The sequence below is a fragment of the Trichomycterus rosablanca genome, chromosome 18 (genome assembly GCF_030014385.1).
Source record: "Trichomycterus rosablanca isolate fTriRos1 chromosome 18, fTriRos1.hap1, whole genome shotgun sequence".
In the NCBI taxonomy this organism is placed as follows: Eukaryota; Metazoa; Chordata; class Actinopteri; order Siluriformes; family Trichomycteridae; genus Trichomycterus; species Trichomycterus rosablanca.
In genome coordinates, this window is record NC_086005.1 from 15,287,867 (window position 1) to 15,308,539 (window position 20,673).

General features: G+C 37.7%; 1 protein-coding gene across 1 annotated transcript; it reads right to left on the reverse strand.

Moving 5' to 3' along the window:
• Positions 1-14: 14 nt before the first annotated feature.
• Positions 15-20,400, reverse strand: gal3st1b (galactose-3-O-sulfotransferase 1b). The gene is made up of 3 exons (XM_063014439.1): positions 20,383-20,400; positions 2,345-2,497; positions 15-1,170 (listed from the first exon to the last, which is right to left on the reverse strand). Exons 2-3 carry the CDS (start codon positions 2,461-2,463, stop codon positions 27-29), a joined length of 1,263 nt encoding a protein of 420 aa, XP_062870509.1. The 5' UTR covers positions 2,464-2,497; positions 20,383-20,400; the 3' UTR covers positions 15-26.
• Positions 20,401-20,673: the final 273 nt, after the last annotated feature.

The following is a 20,673-nucleotide window of genomic DNA, read 5'->3' on the forward strand; positions in this document are numbered from 1 at the left end:
TAAAAAAGTTGGACACCGTATTTTTGTTATAATGCTAAAACTGCTTTGAGTCTTCCCCAAATTCTGGTGAGCCACAGATTGGCTCCAAGGTCGGACAGATACTGAATCTCAGGCGTGAGCATCTTTTGGCAGAGTTCCCTGTATATCTCCTCAATGTTGCTCTTCAGATTGTATCCTAAAATAGAGCTCTCCCCTACAGGCTGCCATGGCTTCATGCTTTCATCCCTTATGTCCCCCTCCTCCACGGCCATCCCACCACTGATGCAGATAGCTGCCATCTTTCTGTTCCATCTGTGCAGCTCTTTCACGTCCCTCTCCATCCGCTTCCGGCCGTAGGCATCCACCTTGGCCCACAGTGTGGCATTGAAGTGGCGGTACAGCTTCCAGTCGGCTCCGTTCCACATGCGTGCCTTGGCCCTGAGGTCAGGCGTGAGCTGGGATATGCTGGCAGGTCTCCGGGCATTCATATTGAAGAATAGCAGGTCATCCATTTTCCAGCAGAGAGCCTCCTTAAGCAGGATTAGGGATTCCTCAAAATGTTCAGTGATCAGAATGAGATGAAAGCGTTTTGATATGTCCGAGATGGCACTTTCCACCTCAGGTTCTTCTGGCTCCAATGTGTTATCATAGCCTAGGTCAAAAAACTGTAAGTTCTTTAAATAAAAGGAGTTAAATCCATTTGGGGTGAAGTAGCGCTTGGGAGAATTTAAAAAGGCTGTCAGTTTATCCTCACCATGGATTCCCCATGTCAAGGGCACAACCCTATTATAGTAATGGAATGAAGACTGGAAAACCATAGCAGGGTCTCTAAGGATAGTGAAGAAGAAGGCATCCTCTGGAAGAAGCGCTTCAACCTCATGTGCATTGAACCTCATGTGGTTGCAAATGATGTTGTAGCATGCACCAGGCCTGTAGTCCTTCACATGCGTGCGAAGAAATGGAGATGGGTAAGAGAAATCATTGCGACCGTGGGGGAGGGCAAATTTCAGGCCGTTCTTCTCCCCGAAACGCAGGAGAATATTTAGGATAGTGCTGCTTGCTGCCTTGTGTGTCTTCAAGAACATGAGGTTTACTTTTGGGATACAATGCTTTGTTAAACCTGTGCTCAAAGAGGCTTCCTTCTCTTGCACTGTAAGGGTTTGGTTTGTACATGGATCTGGCATGAGAAGTCTGATGACACATAAGAGAAAAAAATCACAGGATTTTAGGATTACTGGTTATGTTTATATAGTATATTAAACAGCTTATGACTTATTACACAGCCATAGAAAAGACTCAGTTGCGATAAGCTTGCAGGTGCTAACCAGCGGCCACAGTTTTAATAATAGTGTGATCAAGATAACACATGATGAAGTGCCCCGACATCTGAAAATAACTCTGCTTAATGCCCTGGTTATTCTTGCAATCCTTTTGTTCATTGCTTTCTTGTTCTGAGACGCTTTATTAGTCATGATATCATATATTAATCCATCATATTTACAAAGTGCCAGCAGGGCTTTATAACAAACAGGCAGGAGCTACACCTGATACAACTTATTACTTGTTTAAAGACCAACTGATTAAACGAGTTTAAACAGGCATGGATTGTGCCCAGTTGGTATGAAATTCTGAACTAGTGACCTAAAGGTTGCTAATTTAAGGGGCCCATAAATAAGGCCCTTAACCCTCAATTGCTTGTAATTATAATTCACTTTAGATAAAACGCTCTGCTTAATGCTGTAAATGAATAATATTTGTGATAAAAATACAAAACTGAATTCCAAAAAAGTTGGGACATAAAATACATAGTACATAAAATGCTAAATGTGAAAAGTATAAAAACACAATGCTTTTTTAAGTATTTTAGAAAAAAAGTATCCTTAGAAGAAGTCTGTAATGTGATCCCACTGTGACTCTGACCAGGAGAAACCACTGGTAAAATAAAAAATGTAAACATAAAATATGTTTGTATAGTACTATTGAATTTAATGTAGATAAAATGGGTTTAACAATTTATTTGCATTTCACATTGTGTCCTAACCTATCTGGGATTAAGAAATCTGAACTAATAATGGCATTCAGATATATAAAGAATGTGTTTATCACTGCAGTGTTAACTGAGTGGTTAGCTGATTAAATAAACAAATTAATAATTGAGTGCCACTGCGGGCCAATTATGCTCTTTTAGTCTGACAGCCATGGATGCATATGGCATTTTCAGATATCAAACTCCTGTTGTACAAGCAACAGGGCAAACATGATACATCTGTGCCATTAATAACCCTATATTTAAGTTTTCATACCATTCAAGTATTAGTTGTCATTTGATTTCAGGCAACTTTCTTAACATGCATGAAGTACTAACCTCTGTGTGTTGTCTTGGAGTGTGGGTGTGGAAAAGCCATAAAACATCATAGTGATACAGGTCAAAAGCATCCCCACTATGAGCTTTTGTGCACCCAGTCTGGACCGGTGATGAGACATGTTTTGTACAGTCTCTGGTCTGATTTCTGAAAGCCTGTTAATGAAAAATAAAATATAAATAATAAGTTAGTCCAGGAACACGGAATGAAAAAATATATTAGCTTCATAAACATTTGTAGAAAATTATGATTTCACAAACAGTGGGCCCAAAAAGTATTTAGTCAGCCACTGATTGTGCAAGTTCTCCTACTTAGAAAGATGAGAGAGGTCTGTAATTTTCATCATAGGTACACTTCAACTATGAGAGACAAAATGAGAAAAAAAAATTCAGGAAATCACATTGTAGGATTTTTAAAGAATTTATTTGTAAATTATGGTGGAAAATAAGTATTTGGTCAAACACAAACAAGCAAGATTTCTGGCTCTCACAGACCTGTAACAACTTCTTTAAGAAGCTCTTCTGTTCTCCACTCGTTACCTGTATTAATGGCACCTGTTTGACCTCGTTATCTGTATAAAAGACACCTGTCCACAGCCTCAAACAGTCAGACTCAAAACTCAACCATGGCCAAGACCAAAGAGCTGTCGAAGGACACCAGGAAGAAACCTGCACCAGGCTGGGAAGAGTGAATCTACAATAGGCAAGCAGGTTGGTGTGAATAAATAAACTGTGGGAGCAATTGTAAGAAAATGGAAGACATACAAGACCATTGATAATCTCCCTCGATCTGGGGCCCCACGCAAGATCTCATCCCGTGGGGTCAAAATGATCATGAGAACGGTGAGCAAAAATCCCAGAACTACACGGAGGGACCTGATGAATGACCTGCAGAGAGCTGGGACCAAAGTAACAAAGGCTACCATCAGTAACACACTACGCCGAGAAGAACTTAAATCCTGCAGTGCCAGGCGTGTCCCCCTGCTTAAGCCAGTACATGTCCAGGCCCGTCTGATGTTTGCCAGAGAGCATATGGATGATCCAGAAGAGGATTGGGAGAATATCATGTGGTCAGATGAAACCAAAATGGAACATTTTGGTAAAAACTCAACTCGTCGTGTTTGGAGGAAGAAGAATGCTGAGTTGCATCCCAAGAACACCATACCTACTGTGAAGCATGGGAGTGGAAACATCATGCTTTGGGGCTGTTTTTCCGCAAAGGGGACAGGACGACTAATCCGTGTTAAGGGAAGAATGAACGGGGCCATGTATCGTGAGATTTTAAGCCAAAACCTCCTTCCATCAGTGAGAGCATTGAAGATGAAACGTGGCTGGGTCTTCCAGCATGACAATGATCCCAAACACACCGCTCGGGCAACGAAGGAGTGGCTCCGCAAAGAGCATTTCAAGGTCCTGGAGTGGCCTAGCCAGTCTCCAGACCTCAACCCCATAGAAAATTTGTGGAGGGAGTTGAAAGTCCGTGTTGCCCAGCGACAGCCCCAAAACATCACTGCTCTAGAGGAGATCTGCATGGAGGAATGGGCCAAAATACCAGCTACAGTGTGTGCAAACCTGGTGAAGACTTACAGGAAACGTTTGACCTCTGTCATTGCCAACAAAGGTTATGTTACAAAGTATTGAGTTGAACTTTTGTTATTGACCAAATACTTATTTTCCACCATAATTTACAAATAAATTCTTTAAAAATCCTACAATGTGATTTCCTGTATTTTTTTTTTCTCATTTTGTCTCTCATAGTTGAAGTGTACCTATGATGAAAATTACAGACCTCTCTCATCTTTCTAAGTAGGAGAACTTGCACAATCAGTGGCTGACTAAATACTTTTTGGCCCCACTGTAGTTGACCTTTTCATTTTTGTGTTTATTTCTTTAATTTTTAAAATAAAATACATAATCTGACCAAAGGGTACCCAAACTTTTGCACATAACTATATTCGCTTGTGTAACTTATAAACAGTGCTACCGACTACATAAGCCATACTTGGTGTACAATGTAACAGTTAAGAGAAAAGTTTGTTAAAAAGTTAATAAAAGTTCATTTTCTTTTTAATTTTGGCCATACAGTGGACACTTCTATCTAAAGCTACTTACAACCCCAGATCAGAAAAAGTTGGGACAGCATGTTCCTTACATTTACTTTGACTTTTATTTGATTGCAGACAGTTTGAACCCAAAATATTTCATGTTTTTTCTGCTCAGCTTCATTTCATTTGTTAATATACCTCCATTCCTGCATTTCAGGCCTGCAACACATTCCAAAAAAGTTGAGATGGGGCTGTTTAGGGTTAGTAATGAGGTAAAAAAACAACTAAATAATGATGTGATTCCAAACAGGTGATGTCAACAGGTGATTGTAATTATAGTTTGGTACAAAAGCAGCATCCAGGAAAGGCTGAGTCTTTGATGAGCAAATATGATCAGAGGATCTCCAGTCAACAAATGTGTGTGAAAATTATTAAAATGTTTAAAAACAATGTACCTCAAAGAAAGATTGGAAGGGATTTGCATATTTCTCCCTCTACAAAGCATAATATCATTAAACCATTCAAGGAATTGGGAGGAATTTCAGTGAGTAAAGGCCAAGGGCGCAAGCTTAAGCTGAACACCCGTGATCTTCGATCCCTCAGACGGCACTGCATCTAGAACCGCCATTTAACAATAGCTGATATAACCACATGGGTGAGGGATTACTTTGATAAACCTTTGTCAAGCACTACAATACAGAGTTACATGCACAAATGCCACTTAAAACTTTACTGTGCAAAAAAGAAGCCTTATGGTAACCATGTCCAGGAGCGGCGTCGACTTCTCTGGGCTCTGGAGCATCTAGGTTGGACCATCTCACAGGTGAAACGTGTATTGTGGTCAGATGAATCAGCATTCCAGTCTTTTAAGTGTGGTGAAAAGGAATGGCAATATTACAAGGTGGTAAATGCTTTACTGTCCCAACTTTTTTTGGAATGTGTTGCAGGCCTGAAATGCAGGAATGGATGTTTATTAATAAATAAAATGAAATAAAAAGTTGAGGAGACAAAACAAATATATCAGGTTCATCCTGTCTGCAATGAAATAAAAATCAAAGTAAATGAAATGACTAAAACAAAAGAAACTTTTTTATCAACGGACCAACAATGGCTCCTACTGCCTTTACGAACTGAGTCCTTGAAATTAAAACACAATGTAAACTCTGTTGTTGCTATTACTTGTAACAGATCAGTAATGAGGAGACATTTTTACTTAGAAAACATTTTTAGGGTAGTACTGGTCATTCAAGCTTAATGACCTTTTTCTGTTGTAAGTTCTAGTTGCTTATTTTGTTGAAAGCTAAAAGCCTCATTTCCTTTAAGGACTTCATCTCATTTAATTTGTATGGGCTTTAGGAACTTAAAATGTAATCATTTTAATCATTATGAGTGGTATTTTTAATGAGCCATTATGGAATGTTATCTTAAAGCCTTGACAATAATGTTGTACTGATTATTTTGTTAAATTACACTTTTTTTAAACACTTCTTGCCTCCTAATGCTAACAAAACAGTGAGTAAAACAGGTTAACACTTGAAAAACAAGAGTCTAACATGGCTGGCTCCTCTAAAATAACTGGTTAGCTGAAATGGCCATGAGCTGCCACTGTGTGGCTGTAGTTTCACATTTTCTCACTATAAGGTTTGTTTTGTGTCATTGTGACTGTCTTGTATTCTCCTCCAGATTTGTGGTTCTATATCATTGGGTTCTTTGAATTACAGTGGTACCTTAAAACTCAACTCAACGAGTTTTAAGGTATTTTCTTCCATAAGGATGTATGGGAAACCTGCTAATTCATTCCATGGTGCTGTGGAACTGCATATATTTTAGGCTAATGTAAAATAATGGGATTGTTTTTGACACTTATACACTGAAAATAACACAAATATAATATAAAAACACTGAAAACAGTTAAAAATAAATAACTGTTGCACAAAGCTTAACATGATTTACTGTACTAAAACAGGCAAGGAATTTCATTTGTGGAGAGAGCTTATAAGAAGTAATAGTTAAGAGAGGTTTAGTGTTTCTTTGTCATAATTTTAATACATTAAGTCACATTAAGATTTTTTAAAAATTATTTTTATGCATTTTCTCCCCATTTTTCCTCTAAATTTAGCGCATCCAATTTATCTTCCACTGCTGACAGACTCCAGATTTGAATCCAAGGAGAGCACGCCGCTGCCCACGGCTCCTTTACACGTGTAAATGCAGCGCATGAAGACCCAGCCACACATATAGTCCCGGTCCTCACCCTGCAGATACGGTGGCCAATTAGTATCTGCTGCAGGCACTGGCAATTATGCCCGCCAGATGGCGCCCAGCCAACCGGTGGCAACACCGAGCCTTGAACCCGGGAGTTCAAAAACTCGGTGCTGGTGCATCAGCAGAATATTCAGCTGTGCCACCTGGGCGCCCAGATTTTTTTTTAACGATAAGCATTTTAGACTCTCTCCAAATAAGCTGATTCTTACAATTACTAAGAACCCCGAGCTATAACACAAGTTTTACAGTGAAACAGAAAAAAATCCAGATAAACACAGATACATATGGAGCTTTCAGAGTGGATTTGACAGTTATTTCACTTGAATGCAGATTCGTCTTATATTCACACTTTGATGACGTCTTACTGCACCGCTCAAGTGAAGCGCTGAACAAAACGGCTGTTCACTGCTAATCTGAAATTAAATAAATAAGTTTTTTAAAAAGGTGAACACATTGGAGCTGCTCAGGTGGCGCAGCGGTAAAAACACACACTGCAACCAGAGCTGGGATCTCGAATACATTGAGACTGAGCACCCACATGAACAATGATTGGCCTGTAGTTCAGATGGGCGGGACTAAGCCAGATATGGGTCTCTCTCTGTCAGACTGGTGCAATTACGACCTCTGCTGGTTGATTAGAGGCGCCTACACAGAGATGAGGAAAGAGTGCTCTTAGAGTGTGTCTCTCCATACACAACGCTAGGTGTCACAACACTTGTCAATGTGTGGGTGATAAGATGCATACAGCTTGCTGCCCACGTGTCGGAGGGGGCGTGGGTTAGCTTCGATCTCCTCGATCAGAGCAGGGATCGGCATAGGCGGGGAGGAAGCGTGATGCAATCGGGCAATTGGACGTGCTAAAGGGGAAGAAAATGCATTGAAAAAGGTGAACACATTGAGATTAAGGGAAATGTTGAGTTTAAGGGTACACATTTCTCAGTGAAGGGCACTGAGTTTCAAAGATTTTGAGTTTAGGGGACGTTGAGTTACAAGGTATATCTGTAATTTTGATTTGCTTTGTGCAGTGTGTACCTGACAGACTACAAAATGAGGTGGGTTTTTAATCCACAGGTTTTATAAAAATAACCAAAATTAGTAAGACAAATGAGATAAGTTTAATAAGTTTGTATGTGGTGTGTGTGTGTGTGAGAGAGTGAGTGTGTGTGTGTGTGTTTGTGTGTGTGGTTGTGGCATTCTCAGCTTTTTCTAAAACTATCCTGCATGTGTTTTGACTATTTATCATGTGCCCGCAATCAGCAGTAGTATTAACTCTATGCTAACACAAGAGTTCTTAATCCCCACAATCATCACAACCCAACTGCCAACATTGTTAAACAGTTAAATAAACTTTTCTTTATTAAAGTTTACAAGTATCACAGTGTAATGACCCCTGTATGGTAGTCATTCCTTAAAATAGGACATATTTTTGCCCTTAAACACAAACACTTCTAGAATGTGTGCTAACTAGCTTCATGGCTGCTCTGGATTTTACCTCACCCTAACTCACTTTGGATAAATGTAAATATAATCACATAATGCTGTCACATTGAGAGCCTTGCTTTGTATATGTCTGTCTGGAATGCGCCCTATCCTAGCACTGTAATCCTAATGTGTGTGTGTGTGGCTGGGGCTGTGACTGTGTGAGAATCTAGAATTGGTAGTGCATTACCCATCTCTCAGATAAACCTTTTGTTGTTTTCCACCCAAAAATATTGAATCAGTTTGAATAATAATATTAATTATATTAAACCTTTACTAATACTAATGTTTGTTGTATATTTTAGACACAGTCTATACGTAAATTATTAAGTAAATGATTTCCATTCTATACATGACGTGCCTGTCTCAATGTTCTGGTCAACTACTGAAGTTGTTCGACTAAAAATCATGTGACCTGTGACTCGTTACACAAGTTCAATTTTTTAATGTCAAACACAGTCATGGACAATTTCATATCTCCAATTAACCTCACTTGCATGTCTTTGGACTGTGGGAGAAAACCAGAGCTCCCGAAGTAACCCCAGGCAGACACGGGGAGAACACGCAAACTCCACACCTGGGAATCGAACCCAGGACCTTCTTGCTGTGAGGCACTGAGCTGCCGTGCCACCCAAAATGGTGGGAAATGTCAACTCTGTTACAGTCAACTCTGTTATTGGTTTTAACAATTCAGTAATAACAGAGTTAATGATGTGTATCAGCTTAAAATGTTCCCGATTACATTTAAGAATTTTGCATTGTTTTACATTTATTATTGATTCACTATTTTGGTGTATTAATAATATTTGTGGTATATCGTTCCAGGTTAAGGAAACATTTTAGTTTTTTGGTAGATTGGTAGATGCAGAACAGCAATGCAGGATATGGCGAGATGCCAGCTCTATAAAGAGGGCAGAAAGTTTGTAAAAAGACATATAGGTGGCACAAAAGAAGAAATGCAGGTCTGCTCTGGGTGAAAAAGAGCAAAGGTAAAAGCAGAGGTGCAAAGCAAAAAGGCACCAGACACTGAACCACAAATATCTAGGTTAGATGAGTGCGTAAGTCCATGAATTATTATTATTTTAAAGTAAAGTAACCTTAACCAAGTCATTGGTACATTAAAAACAAGGTAGCTCTTTTTCCAAATTTGTCAACATAATAGTATGCAACAAGATGTTAAATTACTTTTTGCATGGAGCACCTACTAATACGTTTTTTGAAAAATAAATCATGTTAAGAATAAGTGTGCCTCTAAGTTAACCGTCTATATTTCAAATAGTTGAAAAATATTTAAATTAAAATAGGGAACAGTTTTTTTTTTCTTGCAGACAAACGTTAGGACTAAAAAATAAAAAGGGAGAACAACAATTCATACAAAGAAATTAAAAAAATGAAGATATTGCTGAAAAAGAAGACATAAAGTCTCTATATAGGTTCCAAGAACTCTCTTTTTTCATAATGTGCTGCTAAGAAATCAGACAAAAGTACTATGACACTAACAAAGAGAGAGTGCGTCAGATGATATCAGGAATTGTGTCAGGAATTCATTCATTTATTGTTTGTTTTACCACCAGTTTATCCTTTTCAGGGTCACAGTGGATACAGTTAGCTAGGCGAAAGGCAGAAAACACCCCTGACAGGTAGCCAGTCTATCACTGGGCAAACAAAGATACACACATTCATACCTAGAGGGACTTAGTATCTCCAGTTAACCTGACTGCATGTCTTTGGACTGTGGGAGAAAACCGAAGCTCCCGGAGGGAACCCACGCAGACACAGGGAGAACATGCGGACCGGGAATTAAGCCCAGAACCCAGAAGTGCATCAGGAAGGATTGAAAATTACAAACTACAGAAAAAAACAGTCCTCAATTGGTTTTTCAAGAAAGCGGTTTGGCATAGCCGCTCAGGTGGCGCAGCTGTAAAGTACGCTAGCTCACCAGAGTTGGGTTTCTAGATGCATCATATCGAAACTCAGCTCTACCTTTCCGACTGGGTTGGGCGGCAGTATGAACAACGTTTGGCTGTTGTTCATGGGCTTAGGGGTAGAGTCGGAGCATAGGTCCTCATAACTGGTACAACTGCGGCCCCTACTGGTTGACTGACGGTGCCTGCACAGGGCTGAGGAATAACATTGAGGGGGGTGTGACCCTCCGTGCACAGTGTCTCTCGGTGTATGAACTCGGCTCGTGCAGGTGAAAAATGCAGGCTGTACTGATTGCGTGCCGGAGGGGGCGCAAGTCAGTTGAGTGGCGTCCTCAGTCAGCAGCAAAAAGGGGTCGAATCAGTATAGAGGACGCATTCAGGGTAATTGGACACGATTAGAATGAGGATAAAAGTTGGGGGGAAAAGGTGAGAAAAAATAGATAATAAAAAAAAAAGAAAAAGAAAAAAGCGGTTTGGCAAGAGGACACAAAATTAACTGTGTTTTCAAAGAGAAGAATATCAATCAACACAAAGCAAGTTTCAAAAGCAGGTACAGGAATTCTTTTTAAGAGGTGATGTCATAAGAACCATCACAAGTGAAAAAGCAAAATTGCAGAAAGGGTTTCTAAATGAAAAAGTACAAATTCGTCATTGCAAATTGCTTCTTGAAAATCCATCAAGTGAGCTGTCCTTTCTGGGTTGTCCACCCATCCATATCCTGTCTCTGTAAAGGTCATGAAACTTGTAATTCCTTGTGCAGAAGCTTCATACACTTTAACTGCTTGGGACGCCTGGAAATCACTGCAAACTTAATATGCCATGACCCTGCAGGCAAAGAATGCATGTATGCACAATAAAGAAGCAATGTCTACCAGTGTACAACTGTGATGCTCTAGTGAGATTTGTTCAGTGAACAAGTGAACTGGGGGAAGGGAGGAAGAATGTTCGAATGACTATGAAAAAGGAGATCGCGGGTTCTCTGGGACATAGGACTGAAGAGTTTTCACAAGGCATCACTTCAACAATAAAACACAATACATCCAACAGTGTGAGCTCAAAAACCATAAAATCTCAAGAGTGTTACTTCAGATAGGTTGGCAAATCACTTTGTATCCTCTCAGCAGCAGGTGACTCCACTTACTGGAATCTTTTAAGTGGGAGGAGTAGTATTTGTGCCTCCTCTCAGCATCAAAAGATAGTGGTCCACCTGATATATGGACACTTATCCTTTTTGCTAGATCATGTGAAAACCCACTATCAATCAGTAACTTTGGTTCATTTTTTTAGTAATGGCCTATGCACCAAATGCTACCAGAAGGGCAACTTTGTTATGTTACTATTTGTTCACGAAAGGCACATGGAGCTTCTTGAGATTACTTCAAAACAAAAAAGTGTCAATCTTATTAAATTTACAGATGAATTAATAAGTGTACAGATTTTTGTTAGTACATTGTTTTTCAGAATAAATGTCGAAATCTTGGAGGTTTAAGATCAGCAAATACTGAATTTCAAATGTGTTCTATAAAAAAAAAAAAAATGCTGATCAGTTCAATGCAAGATTGCAAATAATTTAGTCTTTCACCACCTCAATCCATGAAAGGCGAAGCTTAAATACACTGTTGAATGTGCGTGACCCTTGAGCTTTCAGACAGCATTGCATGAGAAACCATCATGCTACTGTAACATAGACACATGGTTTCAGAAGTACTTCAGAAAACCATAGTCACTTTACACAAAGTCATGAAAAAGTGCAACCTAAAACTATTTTACACAAAGAGAAAGCCATCAGTTCTATGCAAAAAAGTCTGAGGTCTGTGGGCCTGAGCTCATGTGAAAAGACAGTGGAAATGTGACTTTGTATACAGAGAGTGTGTATACAAAGCAACCTGCAGTCCAGGTATGTTGAAAGGGTAACACTTTACAATACGGGTACATAACTAAGCATATACTAACACTTAACTACCAGTTTATTAACAATGAGTTGATACATCAACTAATAATTAGTGCATCATTAATTAATGATGAATTAATGATATGTATACATTAACAAATTAATGAGTGACATATGAATAGCCATTAATAAAGCCATCTGTTAACTATTAACATATTATTAAGTAATGCTGTTAACTAATTAATTACTTACTGTATTAATTAACATTCTTTCAGTAATGCACAATAAATTGTATATGCAGAGACTATTTAAATTAGACACTGTTTATATATCATCTTTATATATACATGTATATAGGTCAAATTATATACCTGTAGTTATCAGGTCTTGAACCGTTGTAGTTGGTGTTTTTGAGAAGGTAAATGGAATCCGTATTCCACAGTTTTCTTGTCCTATATGTTTCACACACAACACTGAATAAAGCTGGGAAATGCATGGAAAAAAAATTGACATTTCTATTATACATAACCCATCACTGACCAACTATTTTTTGGATGGTAGACCATTCTGAACACACCTGTGGCCTATCCTGGTAGTGACATGTTAATGTATATATATATATATATATATATATATATATATATACACACATACACATGTAATTTAAGTAATGTAATAATTTTGTATGAAAAACTTTTAAAACTAGAAATGTTTAAGTAAAGTACACGCGTTTCAGTGCGCATGTGCAAAGAAGCAAAGCAGCAGAACTTTCCAGACGGAGGACTCACTCATTAGAAGCGTAACTTTTTCTGAGTAGGTAAGTAATTTAACTTAGTAACATTTCTTAGTTGTTTCGCAACTGCGTTTCATATGCCAATTTATTTTGTCTAAAGCAATAACTGCCAGTAATTAAAATTCGAACATTAAACAATTAGCGCAGCTAGCTTGCTAGCTGACATGTCACACAGCCTCAACAGAACAAGACATTTTTGACAAAATTGTTGACCTGGCTCATTTTTATTGATTTGAGGTGATAATTTGATGTGTTTATTTAAAATGTAGTTAGTGTAGTTACTGTTTCCCTAGTCAGACGATAGTATGAATTAGTTCATGAAATGTGATTCATTACTAATCACTAATCTCTGCACTGCTACAATTCTGATTTTATTTATGTGTTGCTTTAGTCTGACAGACTCGCTATACACAATAAGAGAACGGCTGGCTGTGCTTTGTGATTATGGTTATATTTACTGGTTGCCAGGTCGGCAACATTTTAAGTCAGCTAAATATACTTCAAATTTTACTCTATGCACATACTGCAACAAGTCTACAAACATCAGAGACACAATAATGCGAATAAATAATTTCACTGTACTGTAAACATGCATATGTATAAATGACTAAATCATTCCATCTGCCCTAGATTATCCAGATCCTTTACAGTATTTTTGTCTGCAGGATTCAGATGCTGTTACAGATTTCTTGCAGACTCCTGTTGGGATAATAACTGTTATACCTGAAGACAGCCAGCAACCAGGTCCAAATACCCTGCACCTTGAGCCATCCAGCACTGGTATCATACTGGAATGTAATATCATTATGGATGGCATTGCAAGTCACACTCAAGCTATTTGCTTGACTTGTGGACAGATACATTAAACATGATCGAACATTTGTGCTTGTTAAACTGTGCCAAATTAAGTAATATTTTGATTGTCTTAAATGTGGATGTTTTATTTGTGTAATTAATAATAACTCTTTAATGTTATTTACATGTTACATGTATATTCTGTTTAAAGTAGGAACTACTGAATTAAATTGAGTAAATAAGACTGTCTTAAGTAGACTTTAATGGTAGACATTAAGTAACCATGACTTGAAAATAAGTGTTTATTTATTTAACTTTTTCAGTGCAACCGGTTTCCTGGATTTCTTTAAGTAAGATCAACTTATCACATTTTACAGTGTAAAGATGTTTTTGTATAATTGTATATGTTATAAGTATAAGTATATGCTAAAGACAATAAAGTAAAACATAGTCTGTCATGCTGATTTGCTTAGTTTGTTTCTTATGATCTCATATTTTATGTAGCAAGAAACATTTGGAAGTTGTGCATTTTAGTAGATGGACTTAAAAAGATATGCAACTTATTAGCAGGCATTTCACAAATTTTTAAGTTACTCATACTTAATTAATGATTTATTAATATATACATATGACTAGTAAATGTATATGTATGTCATGACTTTACTTAGTGGGGCACATCATCATGAATTCATGCTGAATGTAGACAAATTTCGTGATGCATAGATACATTAACTAATGATGTGTAAATATGTAATTAATTAATAAGTGGATAGTTAATTTAAAAATTGAAATTTGAATCATGAAACAGTGCACCAAACCAAAATATCCAGTCAACAATGGATGGGCTATAGTCTCTAACTATAGCACAACAGCAAGGTGCAGCTGCAAGGTAGATATGGCTAATAAAATGGCAGGTAAGTGTACACTACAACATCTCAGCAATGCTGTTTTGCCAGAAACATTCATGTCGTTGCAACATACATTAACATGTCACTACCAGGATAGGCCACAGGTGTGTTCAGAATGGTCTACCATCCAAAAAATAGTTGGTCAGTGATGGGTTATGTATAATAGAAATGTCAATTTTTTTCCCATGCATTTCCCAGCTTTATTCAGTGTTGTGTGTGAAACATATAGGACAAGAAAACTATGGAATACGGATTCCATTTACCTTCTCAAAAACACCAACTACAACTGTTGTTCAAGACCTGATAACTACAGGTATATAATTTGACCTATATACATGTATATATAAAGATGATATATAAACAGTGTCTAATTTAAATAGTCTCTGCATATACAATTTATTGTGCATTACTGAAAGAATGTTAATTAATACAGTAAGTAATTAATTAGTTAACAGCATTACTTAATAATATGTTAATAGTTAACAGATGGCTTTATTAATGGCTATTCATATGTCACTCATTAATTTGTTAATGTATACATATCATTAATTCATCATTAATTAATGATGCACTAATTATTAGTTGATGTATTAACTCATTGTTAATAAACTGGTAGTTAAGTGTTAGTATATGCTTAGTTATGTACCCGTATTGTAAAGTGTTACCTAAAAGTCAAATATAGATTTTTAAACAGGGTCTTATTTCTTAGTCAGCCATTAGATCTATGCTTGCCTATGGTCAGTTTTAACCAGATCTAGCAGCTTTTTTATTAATTGGTGGTTTTTGAAACACATGACTATCTGTACAAATTTCCTTTCAGCATAGGAACAGTTTGCAAACAAACTCCCATGGTTCTAAATACTTAGTAACATGTACAGTAGACCCTTGAGTTACGAACGGTTTACCATACGATCATTTTGGTTTAGGAATGATCTTTTTTAACTTAACATACGAACAAATTTCGGATTACGAACCGAAATTCGCGAAACATGTGACGTCACGAACAAGTTGACTATGACCGTCTCTCTCTCTCTCTCTCTCTCTCTATATATATATATATATATATATATACTGTATATATATATACAGTGAGCGAACATTTGGACAGCGGACAATGTTTTTTTCGGTGTTTTTGAGTGAGAGAGAAGAAGGAAGTCGCTGGGTAAAGTATTCATTCTTTCGTGTAATTACACCTACAAAATACAACACTATTGAAATAAAGAAGGAAATAATAGAGAAATATGAGAGTTATTGGTGTTTCTGGTAGATACCTTTTTAAAAAAAGAGAAGGAAATTTATTGTGGTGTACGGTACAGCATACGTATTGTACTGAAATGTGATGTGTGTTTTTTTATGTACAGGAATGTCTATTCTTTAATTTAAGATTAAGGGAAAATACAATTTAAGACATTAGAAGGGTTAGGTAAGGGGGTGGTTTGGGAGGTCTTGCACGGATTAATTCGTAAGTCAAGGGTCCACTGTACATGTGTACATAAACTGCATACATGGTCTGATAAAATAAAGACGTTTGAATATAAACCAGTCAGAAGAAACCAAAAAGCAGGTTTCACATGGATAATTATGTGGGAGAGGGCAACATGTTTGCAAAACAAACATGCTGAGTAATAAGGCATGTTTTATGTCATCAAAGTCATTGTTACACCCACAGTCTGTGACTCAGGGAGAGGCATTGGAAGACCAAAGAACTTCTGTACAGTTCATATTAAACCATAAAAAAATGTGGTAAAACATGAGGTATATTTAATTATTATTATTAGTAGTAGTAGTGGTAGTAATAGTAGTAGTAGTGTTGTTGTTATTGTTATTATGGCCTAAGAACATTGCTACAATTAATTTAAATATCATAATTTATACACATATACACTGATCAGCCATAACATTGAAACCACCTCCTTGTTTCTACACTCACTGTCCATTTTATCAGCTCCACTTACCTTATAGGAGCACTCTGTAGTTCTACAATTACTGACTGTAGTCCATCTGTTTCTCTGCATGCTTTGTTAGTCCCCTTGCATGCTGTTCTTCAATGGTCAGGACTCTTCCAGGACCACTACAGAGTCGGTATTATTTGGGTGGTGGGTCATTCTTACTCAACACACACTAACACACCACCACCATGTCATTGTCACTGCAGTGCTAAGATCATCCACCACCTAAATAATACTTGCACTGTGGTGGCCCTTTGGGGGTCCTGACCACTGGAGAACAGGGTGAAAGCAGGTTAATAAGGTATGTAGAAAAACAGATGGATAACAGTCAGTAATTGTGGAACTTCTATATGGTAAGTGGAGCTGATAAAATGGACAGTGTAGACAAGGAGGTGGTTTTAACACCTGAGCAGGAGCTTTCTGGACACCCTATTGCCAAATCATGTGCATTAACATAGAGTTGCCCCACCTTCTTAACTATAACAGCCTGTACTCTTCTAAAAATGATTTTCACAAAGTCTGTTGTGGGTACTGACTATTATTTGGAGGATTGCTGGTTTAGACCCAGTACATCTGCCAGGTTGCTACTGTTGGTCCCTTGAGCACGGCCCTTAACCCTTCAATTGCTTGTAGTGTAAACTGTCACAATTGCTTTGAGTAAAAGCCTCAGCTAAATGTAATTATGTGCCAATTTCCTCTTAGCAGACTACCACACATACACATTTACTCTCTCTCACATACATAGGGACGAATTAGAGCAGCTATTCCACCTTTTACTGGAGTAAACAGGGAAAATCCAGGCAGGAGGAAAACCTGTGAAACTTCTTGCAGACACATGTAATCTGTATTTAGTTTGTTGGTTGTTTTCCTTCTGTTACCTTCAAAGAACAACTAAATTGTAATTACAAATGTAAAGTGTAATTTGGCCGTTGGGCAAGTTTTGCATAAAACTGTAGTTAGAAAATAGAGGGCTGGGCATCAGCCATTCTCTCTTAGTAAAGTCTCCTAGAGCAATCCGTCTACAAATTACGTTTTATCTAATAATTTTTAGCTCATTATTTATTATTACATTTCTTAAAGCTTTTTCAGCATTTGGACCCATTTTAACCTTGCTCTGCCCTCATCCTAATTCAAATGTTATTCAAAACCCTGCAGCAGCCCCTACACATGATACTTGATGTCCATAAATCTCTTTTCTAGCTACTTGTTATGTTTTCCCTCAGATTTCATTTATGCTTTGTCTGGGATTTCTTTGTAAAAGCTGAATTTAAGGAATAAAGACAATGAATGAATGAATGAATGAATGAATAACATGGTCAAAAACACTTTCCCCCCATATTCCTAACCAAGCAAGTTTGCATCTTTTATTTGCTTGGAAAACATGTTTTTCCAGAAATAGCCCCTACGTTTGTGTTCAAGTCATGAAGTGTTCAGAAAACACTGGCTGTATTTTGAATGACACTGCAAACCACTGAACTCAAAAAAATCAGAAGTTTGCATACACTTGTGAATGGAGTTTTCATCAACCTCTTCATCGTGCTAAAGGTCATGGTGGGTCTGGTTCTACATGGAAACACAAAGCAGGAGTATTGTAGACATGGCACCAATTGATTGCAGGGATTTTTGCAGACCATTTCTCTCTAAACAAAGCCAGTCATGTCTGTGTAGATGAGCAGCTGACAGATGTTTGTTTGTTTATTAGGATTTTAACGTCATGTTTTACACTTTGGTTACATTCATGACAGGAAACGGTAGTTACTCGTTACACAAGATTCATCAGTTCCTACAAGGTTATATCGAACACAGTCATGGATGATTTAGTGTCTCCAATTGACCTTACTTGCATGTCTTTGGACTGTGGGAAGAAACCCACATGGACACGGGGAGAACATGCAAACTGCACACAGAAAGACCGCCGGACCGCCCCACCTGGGGTTCTAACCCAGGACCTGACAGATAACACTGCTAAGATTCTAACCTGAATCTCAGTGGTGTTAGGCTAGTGTAATAGATCATAAAAATATTACAAACTTGGGACCCACCAAATATCTGTGGGGAAACACATCAATTTGACACCAAAGACACATTCTTCCTGACGCATGCGTGATAAATGCAAAATACAGTATGTTGAATGAGAGCTGTAGAGTGAGCTTTTTGGTGCTAAATGCTGCTTAACAAAAAAGACTATTGGATGGAAAAATTCCTTCACACTTACAATTTAATTTAGTCTTCATCAGATATTATTTTATTTTAGGTGCAGCAGATCCAGAATAAAGATTGGCAACAGGGCTGATGTGTAATGAATAAAGAAGTACAATTAAACAATTGGGGAGATACTGTACAATCACAAGTGCAATCACAATTCACTATTTAAAAATTACATTACCTACTTGTAATTTACTTGTAACTTATATGATCCCCCCCCCCTTTGTAGATACTTGATGTTTAAATTAGGTCTGGGTGGCCCTAATTCTTTAATTGCTCATTTATCCTGATTACTACGACGACTGAATGGCATTTTCCTTAATAACACGATAGAGTTGCTCCGAACTGAGGTAATGGTAGTCATGGTGACGAGATCGCGACACCAGGTTACGTGTGACGCAAGCACGTAGGTGCGAGCCCTCCCGAAACCCATTCAGATTGTATTGCAGTGCCCACTGTTCGAAAAAAAGTGCCTTAATATGAGGCGGTACTGTGCGGAACACAACTCGACGCTGATTGGTCTATGATATTCAGAGGCAAGACAGACTGTCCAGAACTGTCACAGCTGTGATATAAATGTTTTTTCCCTTTCGCCCTGTGGTGGTGCCCCGGCCGATCGCAACGAGCCACCCCTGCTGGAATTTCTTTGTAAAAACTGAATTTAAGGAATGAAAATTGACTCCACTGACATAAAGCCCAGCTAACAAAATTGATAATAAACTTTTTATTTTCCCATGTAAAGCAAGTTTGCATGTTGTTTGCAGTATGTTGTTAGAGAGCTGTAGAGTGAGCTATTTGGTGCTTAACAAAAAAGACTATTGGATGAAAAAATTGAGAAGACGAGTATATTCACAGCACTGATTCTGTGATTACTGCAGAGAAGCTTGAATATCCAGTGTGTACCTTTAACTCAATAGTAAAAGCAGAAAGTTTCATGAGAAATCTGACACTACAGTGCATGCAAAGCTTCCAGAGGTGTTTCCACTGGCTTTCACTTAAACTTAATTCTGTTTGTATGGTAAAAATGTCCAAGCATATTGATGTCTCGGCATTATGATCATATTTACTGTCTGGTGATACAAATGTGTCTGCTGTTTGTATCACAGTATAGATAAATAATTAGAGTTGTGCTGAAAACTAACCTAACGTAGTTCTGGTTGGAGCAGATAGGCTGGGCAGATTTTAAAGAGATGAGTAAGCATGGTTAAAGGAGAGATTTCATTCATACAGGACTTTAACTGAACACAATAAGGGGATTGTATTAAGGCATACCAAAGCTGTTGTGTCAATATGGTTTGTCCAATAGAAATCCTACAACAAGCTAAAACATGACTTTAAACATGAACAGACTGGTGAAAAGGTAGCAGACTGTTCCTAATACACCCTTTTGTCATAGCATTCATATATTTTGATATATACCATTACCATGATATAAAATTATGTATTCTGTGATTATGTAGTCAGGATTATGGGTTTGTCACCCACCTACCTCCAGGTTTACAATTTCAATATTTGGTTGTATTCATCTTCATATGACACTGACTAAGCCATATCCGTAAGCAACTGAACATGAAAGCCTGCTGCTTTGAAAATATTACTTATGGTCATAAACATATCCCACATATTTTGAATGATGGCATGTCTGCTTGGTCTGACACTGCTCTATACCTGTGATGACATCAAAAGCAACTTTTATTTAATATACCTTAAGCATGCACATCTTCCATTTATTACAAGCAACCAGATACTAAATAGATAAAAAATTAAGTGTTCCAAGGCCTCCTACCTGAAGTGATTTCTCCAGATTAGTTATGATCCCTGCTTCAATCAGGAATGACAGTGTTTTGAGAAAACTTGAAGAACCTGAAACATTTCAAAATCTTCATGGATGCTGGTTAGGTTTGAGACCACCTATGATGCATTTACATTCTGCTGGAGCGACTGCGTTTTCCAGTGTAGCTTTTAATCTCTGAGCCACCACGGAAACCTGCTCTACTGAGTCTGAATTTCCATTGTTCTGCCTCTATGAGTGTGAGTGTGTGTCTAAACTTACATTTGTTTTTACTCCAATATGGGC